Source organism: Gorilla gorilla, chromosome 1 (assembly GCF_029281585.2).
Source record: "Gorilla gorilla gorilla isolate KB3781 chromosome 1, NHGRI_mGorGor1-v2.1_pri, whole genome shotgun sequence".
NCBI lineage: Eukaryota > Metazoa > Chordata > Mammalia > Primates > Hominidae > Gorilla > Gorilla gorilla.
The window spans coordinates 7,372,887-7,385,928 of NC_073224.2; the positions used below are offsets into that span (position 1 = coordinate 7,372,887).

At 36.3% G+C, this 13,042-nt stretch overlaps 2 protein-coding genes across 2 annotated transcripts in view; both read right to left on the bottom strand.

Annotated features, from left to right (window-relative positions):
* The window catches only part of OR2L13 (olfactory receptor family 2 subfamily L member 13), a 176,182-nt gene that overhangs the window by 53,300 nt on the left and 109,840 nt on the right, over nucleotides 1–13,042 (bottom strand). The gene's annotated exons all lie outside the window — the stretch shown is intronic.
* Nucleotides 10,717–12,682, bottom strand: LOC101133713 (olfactory receptor 2L2-like). The gene is given in 1 exon segment (XM_019032947.4): nucleotides 10,717–12,682. A coding segment is annotated over 1 exon segment (936 nt). The 5' UTR covers nucleotides 11,996–12,682; the 3' UTR covers nucleotides 10,717–11,059.

Sequence of the window (13,042 nt, forward strand, 5' to 3'; positions counted from 1 at the left end):
CACTAAAAATTCAGTATGCAGGCATAAGCATTAATGACAGAATACACAGGAGGAAAGAACGAGCAGAAAAAGTCCTGGTCACTATTTCAGAGTGAGTAAGACCCACAAACCTGAAACCTGAACTACGTCTCACGTGAAAGGCAGGAGGGAGGCGTGAACTTTCACAGACTCTCTCCACACATTGGCACCTGTAACGTCACAGGATTCGTTCCGTGATTCTATTGGAGTTCATCAAAATAACTCTTCAGATAGGTATCGCCACTGATATTTTATAGATGACAAAACTGAGATTCAGAGATTTTCAGTAAAATTCTCTAGATCCACAAACACACATACATATATGCATATATACATATATACATACATATCTGTGAATAAATGTGACATCTAGATAAATAAACGTACATTAATATAAACCTTTTAAAAATGTGTGGTGTAGTTCATCCCTCAAAATTTTTTTGGCAGTAAATCTGAAGTAAGGCTGGTTCAGTTTTTAATCAGCCAAAACAAAAATAATAGAAAAAAAATTATTAAAACAAAAACTCCACATAAGTGTTAAATAATTGAGAAAGTATAAGAAATGTAAAACAAGTAGGATTTTTTAATGATTAAAATTTACTCATTACAAATCTTCTTCCGTTTCCTCGTATCACCCAGTTTTACTGTACTTTCACTTCACCTGGCAACTATTACATAGCTTCACAGAAAAATGGTTTCTGAGAAACTCTAAATGAAAGATATTTTCTATCTTGCTCCCAATGTAAAAGATTCCCTACTGGAAGAATTCAGTTATAAAAAAACACCCATATAATCTCCTCTGTAAATCAAGTTGAGGATGTACATATTCAACGTAATATTTACCACTCTCCAAATGCTGCCCAAGTTTCAAATGAAGAACCTATTACTAACTTTTGAAGTCAAAAAGCATCATTGCATTGCATGGATCTCTTTCCTATCCTTCAATTTAGAGTTGAAAGTGAGATGAAGAAAGTAGCCTAATTTAGTGATTCATATACTCAAAGACAAAGATTTTTCAAACATAGTCTCATTATCACAAGGAAGAAAAACTGAATCACAAGATTTGAAGAGAGTTATTCATGACTGTGCAGTGACCTAGTGACAGAGTTGGGAACCAAGGAAGATGGTCGTCTTGAGTCCAGATACTGCAGTTTTCCACGGAGGCACAGATTTTACTCCCTATATTTTCCTCACCTTTGATCAAAGCTATTCTCAAAGAAAAATTATTATTCATCACAATATAAGGCTGGTCTCCTTAAAGTTGGTATAATCATTTGCATAGGTGCAGAAAACGTGTGGATTTACCAAAAAAAAAAAAAAGAGAGAGAGAGAAAAGGAAAGAAAAAGCTGGGGAGGCAGGGGCACAAGTTGGCTTTGCTGGAAGTTTTATAAAAAATCAGACTGAAGTTTTAAAAGTCTCCAAAATCCAAGACATCCTTTATGGAGTTTTCCAGAATCTGGTTTACTTCCTGTCTTCTGAAGCGATATCTAAAATATACAAAAGTTCTGAATCTCTGAAACTTCCAGAAACTGATCTCCGTTACTTGCACATAGGGCTGGGAAATGGTGGAACAGGTGACAGTGTCAGTTTCACTGCAAAAGCTGAGAACTCATTGACTCCATGAGTCAACCTTAATTCCTTAAAACAAGCTGTCTGTACCTAAATCTGCAGGTGTACAGTAAGAATTATTTCACATTGACAACCCTTGTCTAGAATGTCAATCAGACAACACAAAAGAGTGTCTTCTGGAGTATAGACAAGGACAGCTCTCCACAGCATCCTGGCATGGAATCCTACAGGAGATTCCTCCTTCCTTCAAGTTCCTCCACAATAGATTCTCCTAAGAAGAGACACAGTACATAATGTTGTATTTGACTGACTTAGGAATAACTGATCTTATTTAATATTTACACAATGTGTATTTGTAATTGTTGAGAAGGGTATGAAGTTGGAGAACCACAACTCTTTAAGGTGTAAAGGAGTAAAGAGTATAAAGTGAATATTTGCTTTATATGTGTGTATGTGTGCTTCCAAGTCACATCCTGCCATTGAGGTCCACGATGGTGCATCAGCTCTCACAGATAGATACACAGGTAAGTGGGCAGACAGACATTTCCATGGCTAGACAGAAACTGATTATGAAAGTATATCCTTTGACTGTTATGTTGGAATGAGGACGTGCTTACTCTGCTTCACGCTGTAAGTTCACGGGACAGAGACTCCATTTAAAATAAATCAAATTCTACCTCTTACAATTACTAAAAATGTAAGCTTTTGTTGCTGAATGTCTGACCCTGTATCTTATAATTACAACAGGGAGAAGAATCCATGGGTTATTAGGAGCTGTGACATAGTGACTGTGTATTACTTGACTGGGTGTATCACTGAAGAGAACCTGCAAGTTTCAGCATCTTCATCATTACCATTGCCAGCATCATCAACATAATCACTATCACTTACACTCACACACTTGTTATCCACTATGACTGTAGAATAATACAGCCTTCACATTGTTTCCACATACTATGCTCATTTGCTTCTCACAAAACTCTGTGTGGTTCTTAAGGCAGCTATTTCTATAATTTCACTGGAAGTTTACCTTGTGTCCCGAAAGAAAAAATAAATACATTGTAAAAGTTAAAAGCACAAAACACTACAATTTGGATCAAGTTGCGTGTAAAAACAAAATCTGGATACCTATAGCACAGCTACTAATCGTACGGTTACCTTCATTATTGATTTCCAGAAGAACATCCTTCTTTTAAGAAAATATATCATTGCACTGCAGACGGGTGATTTTAACCATTTTCATTGTACCTTTACTTTAATGCCCCTTTAACATTTTTATGCAAAAACAACACTAATACTTTCCAGGCATTTCATTGGAAACACTGGATTCATATAAGGTAAAATACAAAGTGAGAAGTAGCAATAAGATTATAATGAGCATCATATAATCACTCATCATTCATGGCAAAAGAAATCAAACCAAAATAGCACAAAACACTAACCAAGTAGGAATGAGGAAATGCTGCCCCCTACAATCATTATTATGAATGTGGTTCTTTAATTTCACTTGAGCTCATAAAAGCATAGTCTAATATAATGTGTCCCTGTCTCTTCAATTGACCATCATTTACCTTCCCGTCCAGAAAACACATTTATGAATTAGGTTCAAAACCATTTTTGGTTGTCTGCATTTCATACTCCAAGATTCCTGCTGAATGGTGTTATAGAAAGTACAGTTATTAGTGCTGAAATTCACCTCAATTCTATTTCTGAACAAAGGTCTCTTAAGCACTGGCCAGAGTTCCTTCTTCCCTGTAATCAATAAAAATTTAAAAATACAATTATAATTAGTACCTTTATTATTTCCTCATTTCCAAACACTCACTGTCTTTGCTTAGCTGACGGCAGTCCTACAGTCATCATAGAAACAAATACATGGTTTTTAAAGAAATGTGTATATTGGTTTTTCATCCCTGCATGTGAGATTTCAGAGACCTCCATGGGGATTCAGTAGCAATCATGAATCCAGTCCTTCTTTACCTGGAGAATGAGATTAACAGTTGTTTTGCTGATATTCACTGGGGATTGTCCAGTGAGACTTTGGACATTCTAGGCTGAGTCACTAATACAGAGGGTGGCCTTAGTCCAAGGTTCAGATATGAGTTCTGATTATGTATTTAGATGTTTCTTTTTTTTTTTTTTTTTTTTTTTTTATCTTTTTTTTTTATTATACTTTAAGTTTTAGGGTACATGTGCACATTGTGCAGGTTAGTTACATATGTATACATGTGCCATTCTGGTGTGCTGCACCCACTAACTCGTCATCTAGCATTAGGTATATCTCCCAATGCTATCCCTCCCCCCTCCCCCCACCCCACAACAGTCCCCAGAGTGTGATATTCCCCTTCCTGTGTCCATGTGATCTCATTGTTCAATTCCCACCTATGAGTGAGAATATGCGGTGTTTGGTTTTTTGTTCTTGCGATAGTTTACTGAGAATGATGGTTTCCAGTTTCATCCATGTTTCAAGGCATGTCAAGGGTAAACTCAGTGGAGAAAGAAACAAATATATTTATTCACATTATGTCAACGTTATTGTGTTTCTAAACTTCATGAAACTCTATAGCCTGAATGTTGTTATTCAGGCATCCACAGTAACAATGAGACTGCATTCATTAATTTCTTTCTCCGTTTGGTTTATATTGGCAGTAAGATTTAAACCACTAAAATAGAATGAGGTTAATTTAATAGAAGCACATAAGTAGAAATTATTAAAATATCGCATACATGGGAGTTATCTATTAACATATTTTGGGTATTATACATGTTCAAATTGTTTATTTTCATTTGGAAATGCTCATTAAATTGAAAAGCTATTTTCTCCTATTAAATTAGATGACCTAATGATGTTACTACTCTTGTTTTATTAATATTTAGAAAATATTTATTAATTGAATTGAATTTTTACTCAGTAGAGTACTTTAAATGTTCTCGAATTTCTTACTGTTTATAGCAAATGAATTAATTATACCATCTATCTGAGAAAAGTGATATTGGTTCATTTTAATTTTTTTGAGTTTTAAAAATATTTGAATTTTTTAAACATGTATTGATTGATAAATTGTACTTTGACATATATTGATATATATTTTGACATATTTATTGTGATACATATTTTGATATGCATAGGCTAGTCAGGTGAAGCAGTGGCAGTGGAGAAGGAACCAAGAAACCTGTAACTAGTTGTGATCAATTAGTTGTAAACACCACTACACTCCGACCAGCCAATTTAATTTACCGATGCATGTATATGTTTTATAATTATCCAGTCAGCATAGTTAGTGTACAGCCTTGGCAAGGACAATTTCCTGAAAGTCAAAGTGTGCAGATGTTTCAATATTCCTGCATTTGAAAAGCTGAAGAATTCCTTTTTTAAGTATACAACCGTGATTTTTAACATAATAGTAGGTGCCATGTCTAGTGCAACCAGGTAACTGTTTTCACATCTTCAAAAGACAGAAGACAAAACCTATTTGTGCTGAAAGAGGAGATAAGAATCCTTATTTGATGCGGTAAGACAGACTTCAAGGCAATTTTTGTAAAAAAGAAAGACTTTTAGGTTTACCTCAAAACTACACACGAGGGTCAAGTATGCAAATATGGTGGATATGAGTCAGCAACTTACTCTTGAAATACGCTACTTCTCCCTGAGAGTGTTCTGGAAGCAGTAATTGACTATTTCACACATCTACAGTAGAAAGCACAAAACCAAGCATAGAGTAGGTCAAAACTTGGTTTATTCTGAAAGAAGAGATTAGAATGAGGAATGTAAATAAAACTGGGCTGCTTATTTTACATTTTTAAATGTCTGTGTTCAGTGCAATTGAATTATTCATTAAATCACATAGTTCTTTAATTTCATAATCATATTTACTTATTAAGAAACCCCATTCTATGTCCCAAAGATACAAGATTCAGATGATAACCATTTATGTCAAATCTGTTGTAAAAGAGCAAGAGACAGTGGCACAGGCCTGTAATTCCACCTATGGGGAGACTGAGGCAGGAAGATTGTTACAGGCCCACAGGGTTCAATTGCCCATGAAGTGGTAGCAGACCAAAACACCAGAACAGTGGGAGTTGCAGCAGAGAAAGTTTAATAATCATAGGTCAGCTGAAGGAGGAAGAGAAAGGGAGCCTCAAATCAGCCTTCTGGAGACACTTGGGGATGGCGTTTTTAAGGAGTCCGGATGCGTGATGAGCTAAAGTGTGGGTATTGCTGCTTGGTGGAGAGTGAGTGGTGACGTCATGAGACGGGGAGAGGAAGCCGCTGCATCCTGCACTGAGTCAGTTTCTTAGACAAGTTAACTTTGAGCAACCAGCATTCTACTCTCTGTTTCTATGTATTCCATTTATTTTTAGGCCCAATATATAAGTGAGATCATGTAGTATTTTTCTTTTTGTGTCTGAAAGCCAGGCTGGATTGAAGGACAGAAAAAAGAGAAACTGAGATTTGCACTGGGAGGCTACAATCTTGGTAACATAATTATTGTCCACTCGTTTTGTCAGAGGCTTTTGAACCAGAGCGACTCCACCTTGAGTGAGGGCTGGAAAATGAGCCTGGGACTTGCTGGGCTGCATTCCCAGAAAGTTTGGTATTCCTAGAAAGTTTGATATTTCTAGAAAGTTTGGTATTTTGAGCCTTTAGATGTTTACGGCTAAGGAAACAGATTGACAATGTTTACTAAACAGATCCAGACTTGGGAGTGTCCAGATATCCCGACATCCTAAGAACAAAGGCATTCTTAATTTTTCTTTAAAGATAATAATATTGATTCTTGAAAAATATACTAATTAAGAAAATTAATCCTTTATCACAAACCCTAGTAGCAGAGCACATCTCCCCATGCTCTTTTTTATTCTATATATAAACAGGTATTGTACCTAGGGTGGACACGTCCTCCTCTTACTTTCGGGAACGCCCTACTCTGTCTATGGAGTAGCTGTTCTTTCACACTTTGCCTTCTTAATAAACTTGTTTTTGCTTTGCACTGGGGACCTGCACTGAATTCTTCCTTGTGCAGGATCCACGGACCCTCTTTTGGGGTCTGGATCAGGACCCCTTTCCAGTAAGTTTCACAAAGTCTTTCATGTCTAGTCCATCTATCTGCCTCTCTTGCAACTCCATTCAATGTCTGTCCAAATAGGGCCACCGAAATTTGTTGGCCTGCTTGAGAAATACAAATCATGTCTACTCTTTTCTTCTCCCATGAATATTTCTCCAAGTATCATGCATATAACAAACTTCTCACATATTCCATATCTCCTTCATATCGGCCCATGTAAATAGATAAATCTGTGGCCGTGGGACTGTTGCCTCAACATATAGTGTAGAATTTACTTACCATCCTTTATGTATCTGAACTCTCTTTTGACATGCCTCAGAAAGCAAACATTTCACTTTCTCTGATAGAACTCAAATACTTACTTCTCTACCTGACTTTCAGCTATGGCTATTGTATATAGGTGGAGAGTCTATATTAGATTTTTGGATCCCAGATTTTAACATGGGAATGGGTAGCTCAAAGCAGCAGGGCGGGTGCAAATCCTCTAAGGCTACATGGACACCGCAGAAATAAATTCACCAAGTTTCTAGGGCTGTGAATGGCACCCAGAAGGAGCAAGAGTGGTGACTTCACAGAACTCATTATCAAGCACATATTGGAAACTGCTTATGGTGGCAGGTTTTCAGACCTTACTAGTGTCCATTTTTTGGTGATTTGGCAAGCCGTTGCATCTTCTTAAAATATTATATTTTCTGTTTAATTATGATGAATTTATTTTTTTTTTAGTTAAGAATCTTAGCTGATGATATCAAATTTCAAATTATATTTTGATTTAGTTTGAAAAACTTTAGTGAAGAGAGGATGAGGATCTGGAGCAAGGCAGTGATTATAAAACATGAGAAAGAGAGTTTTAAAATATTAATGTAGACAAGATTGATAAAATATTATGATTAATTTTATTCATTACAATGAAAGAACAAAAGACCTAAGTTAACTTGCAGTTGCCAGATTGTCTCATCATTTTATGTGACATGTGATGGTCTGTGTCCCTCACAGTGGAGTAAGTGCTTGGTAAGCACTTGTCTTTTATTTTATTGTCTTTTTTTGCTTGTTTGTTTTTGTTTTTTGTATTTTTGCTATTTATTTATTTATTTATTTATTTATTTTTATTATTATACTTTTAAGTTTTAGGGTACATGTGCACAATGTGCAGGTTAGTTACATATGTATACATGTGCCATGCTGGTGTGCTGCACCCACTAACTCGTCATCTAGCATTAGGTATATCTCCCAATGCTATCCCTCCCCCCTCCCCCAACCCCACAACAGTCCCCAGAGTGTGATGTTCCCCTTCCTGTGTCCATGTGTCCCCATTGTTCAATTCCTACCTATGAGTGAGAATATGCGGTGTTTGGTTTTTTGTTCTTGCGATAGTTTACTGAGAATGATGATTTCCAATTTCATCCATGTCCCTACAAAGGACATGAACTCATCATTTTTTATGGCTGCATAGTATTCCATGGTGTATATGTGCCACATTTTCTTAATCCAGTCTATCATTGTTGGACATTTGGGTTGGTTCCAAGTCTTTGCTATTGTGAATAATGCCGCAATAAACATACGTGTGCATGTGTCTTTATAGCAGCATGATTTATAGTCCTTTGGGTATATACCCAGTAATGGGATGGCTGGGTCAAATGGTATTTCTACTTCTAGATCCCTGAGGAATCGCCACACTGACTTCCACAATGGTTGAACTAGTTTACAGTCCCACCAACAGTGTAAAAGTGTTCCTATTTCTCCACATCCTCTCTAGCACCTGTTGTTTCCTGACTTTTTAATGATTGCCATTCTAACTGGTGTGAGATGGTATCTCATTGTGGTTTTGATTTGCATTTCTCTGTTGGCCAGGGATGGTGAGCATTTTTTCATGTGTTTTTTGGCTGCGTAAATGTCTTCTTTTGAGAAGTGTCTGTTCATGTCCTTCGCCCACTTTTTGATGGGGTTGTTTGTTTTTTTCTTGTAAATTTGTTTGAGTTCATTGTAGATTCTGGATATTAGCCCTTTGTCAGATGAGTAGGTTGTGAAAATTTTCTTCCATTTTGTAGGTTGCTTGTTCACTCTGATGGTAGTTTCTTTTGCTGTGCAGAAGCTCTTTAGTTTAATTAGATCCCATTTGTCAATTTTGGCTTTTGTTGCCATTGCTTTTGGTGTTTTAGACATGAAGTCCTTGCCCATGCCTATATGCTGAATGGTAAAGCCCAGGTTTTCTTCTAGGGTTTTTATGGTTTTAGGTCTAACGTTTAAGTCTTTAATCCATCTTGAATTAATTTTTGTATAAGGTGTAAGGAAGGGATCCAGTTTCAGCTTTCTACATATGGCTAGCCAGTTTTCCCAGCACCATTGATTAAATAGGAAATCCTTTCCCCATTGCTTGTTTTTCTCAGGTTTGTCAAAGATCAGATAGTTGTAGATATGCGGTGTTATTTCTGAGGGCTCTGCTCTGTTCCATTGATCTATATTTCTGTTTTGGTACCAGTACCATGCTGTTTTGGTTATTTATGTGAGATTAGGTAAATCTTTCAACACCAGGCAACTACTAACTTTTCTCATATTATTATGACATTCTCATACAGTCCTAATGATGAGAAAATTCTACTTAATTTAAATTAGAGGAGAAGAAAGACATAAACATTTGTCATTCTATAAGTCAAAATTTAAATTATTCAGTACTCTAGTAAACTCTAAATACTTAATTGGTATGAGTATATCCAGATCCATATTTGTATCTCCTATTCAAATGTTAATGTTCTTGTTTGAAAATGATTATTCCAATTGTAGTACAGACGACTCTAGGACAATGTGGAAATTAGGGTCACTGACCGCCATGCAGTAGAATATGCATTTAACTTTGAACTCCCCAAAACCTAACTACTGACATCCTACTATTGACAGCAAGCCTTACAAATAACATAAGCAATCAATTAACACATACTTTGTATCTTATATGTCTTATATACTCTATTCTTACAGTAAAGTGAGCTAAAAAAATATCTTATTGAGAAAATCAGAAAGAGAAAATATGTTTACTATTTATTTAGGGATAGAGGTTTGTCATAAAGTTCTTCATCGTTGTTGTCTTCACGTTGAGTGGGCTGAGGCGGAGGAAGAGGAGGAGAGGTTGTACTTGTTGTCTCAGGAGTGGTGGAGGCAGAACAAAATCCACATATATGTGGACCTGCACAGTTCAAATCTGTGTTGCTCAAGGACCAACTGCGTATCAGTCATTCACCACTGCTGTCACTTGGATAATATGAGGCTCTTCTTACTTGCTCATTCTACCTTCCTTCTTGCCTCCTCTCCTCAGAGATAAAAGAGTCTCTCAGGAATGGGCTCTTCTGGAGAGCAATGGCCTTTCACTCAGAGAATGGACCTAAGCAGATAACCTTTATGAAATAATGTTGATCCTTTTAGGCACATGCCTAAGCAGGTATAAAAATAGTGGAACAGAGGAGCTGATCCCAATCCAAGCTGAACAGTCCTATTGATTTATGAGAAGAGTAAGTGGAAACAAAATTGTGCAGAAGAGAATGTCTTGCATGAAAATACCTGTGGCAACTGAGGAGGCAAATGTTGAGTGTGTTGTGACGTGACTGGGAAATGGTTCAAATAACCTACTCCACACTCCACTAAGTCAACTATAGTCTAAGAGGGTCTATAGACTGTAACTTCTATAGAACTTCTTATAGAGAAACTCTTGTTTTTCTAAAGCCAAATTGGCTGCTCCACAAACATAATTATTTATCCTCAGGTAAACTTATTAGTAAAACATTACTTTAGGAAAAAGAAGAAGACATACATACCAGTTGAGAGTAAATAAAAACTATTTAATATTCAATTAGATTCAGTAATTTCAAATAATTTGTTATTTTTGTCTTATTTTTATAATAATGGGAGATAAACAACTATTATGTAATTATTATGCTGAATGATATGATTAGTTTGGACCTTTATTGTTTTGATTTCTACATGTTAATGAAACCCTGTTGCCCACAATTTAGTAGAAAATATATGACCTATATTTGATTAAAAAAAAAAACAGGCAGGGCGTGGTGGCTCACACCTATAATCACAGCTACTTAGGAGGCTAGGCAGGAGAATCACTTGAACCCAGGAGGCAGAGGTTATGGGGAGCTGAGATTGCACCATTACATTAGAGCCTGGGCAACAAGAGCCAAAATCCATTAAAAAGACAAACAAACAAACAAAGAAAAACCACACACAAACAAAATCAAAATAGATGTCTTAGAATATGTATTATAATATTGTCAAGACTAAATTAAAAGACAAATCCTCTAGATTAATCTGTTTGACACACTGGGCATCTAATAATGTTTTTCTTCACTGCTGTACACTGCTAAGTTGATATGAACCTAGTGCTTTGACTCTAAGACAGAACGTATGTCTACATTTTCACCGAGATTTTCTGAATCACTCGTGTTAGGGCCCCCATCACCTCCTTGTTTCTCAGGCTGCAGATGATGGGGTTGAGCATTGGGGTGAGGATGGTGTAGAAAACAGCCAGAATCTTGTCCTCTGTCAGAGATCGCAGGGATCTTGGACGTAGATAGGTATAAGCAAAGGGTGCATAGTAGAAGGACACTACAGTGAGGTGGGTGCTACAGGTCGAATAGGCCTTCTTCCTCCCTTCTGCAGAGTGCATGCGGTAGACAGCAAGGAGAACCCGGCCATAGGAACATGCAATACCAGTGAAAGGAAGCACAAGAAAGATGGTGCTGCTCAAAAACACTGTGCCCTCATAGACCCAAGTGTCTGTGCAGGCTAGCGTCAACATAGCTAGAACATCACAGAAAAAATGATTGATGGCTCTGGACTTGCAATATGGGATACAGAGTGCACATACTGTGTGAGCACAAGAGTTGATAGAGCTTATCATCCAAGATCCTGTTATCATCATCACACACACTCATTTGCTTATACGGATGGGATAGTGGAGAGGAAAGTAAATGGCCACATAACGATCATAGGCCATTGATGTCAGGAGCAGTGCTTCTGCAACTGCTAAAGTCAAGAAGAAGAAACTCTGAATCCCACATCCAGTGAAGGAGATAGACTTGTTTCCATACAGAAAATCGTAAACCATCTTTGGAACAATGGTGGAGATGTAATTTAGGTCAATAAGTGAGAGCTGACTAAGTAGGAAATACATGGGTGTGTGGAGATGGGTGTCCAAAAAGATGAGAAGAATCATGGATAGATTTCCAATTAGAGCCATTAGGAAAATGAGAAAAATGAGGGTGAATACGAAAAGGCCAATTCTGGATTGTGAGAACAGCCCCAATAAGATGAAATCAGTTGATGTTTGATTGTAATTTTCCATGGGGCATTCCTACAATCCATCCTGAAGGGAGACAAAAGGGTAAATTAAGCACAGTAATTCACTTTTATCCACAGTGGCTGCATTACAAGACTCCCAGTGGATGTCTGAAACTGGGGTTGATACTGAACCCTATATACACTATTTTTATATCCATAAATGTATATTATAAACTTTAATTTATAAATTAGGCAAGGAAGAGATTAACAAAAATAACAAAATAAAATAGAACAATTACAACTATATACTGTAATAAAACATACGTGAATGCAATCTATATTTTTCTTTCTTTCAAACCATCATATTGAAAAAGTGCTCATTTTTCTTGTGATGACAAAATGCTTCTTGGGAAATCAAAATGTCTACATGATGACTAAAGTTAGGGGAACAAGGTAGGCACTGTGATGCGACATTGGGCTATGACTGAAAATCAACTGAAAATTTATGAAGTGTTCATTTGTGGACTTTTCCATGCAATATTTTCAGACCACATTTGATCACAGGAGAAACCATGGAAAGCAAAACAGTGAATGAGAGGGGACTACTTATAGAATAGTAAGCCAATTGTTTTTAAAAATCCTTAATTTAGTTAGACTGTGAATTATTTATAGAACTTTACAACACTTAAATGATGAATTCATTTATTCTATTTAAAAAAAATTATTTTCTTACACAGAGATTAATATTTGATGAGACAAATATTTATAACCAAATTTTTTTCTAAAAAATATATACATTTATAGGAAAAATCATTTGTCTTACAACTTCAAAAGGATAGGAATGTTTGATGCCCAACACAATCTCAGATGCCATTAAGATCATGTGCTATGCTTAAACATAGGCATGGAAAGGTAAATTAAATGCATATGCTATGGATCCATATTATGAATAAATTAGCATTACTTTTTCTGGATGATTTTTCTCACTAAATTTATTCTTTAAGACTTACTTGTAGAACTGCAGCAGCCTATGATTCATTTGGAGGAACTTATATTTCCTTCTTGAATTGTCTTTGCATAATAATTCGAAGTCAAACTTTCTCTAAGTTAG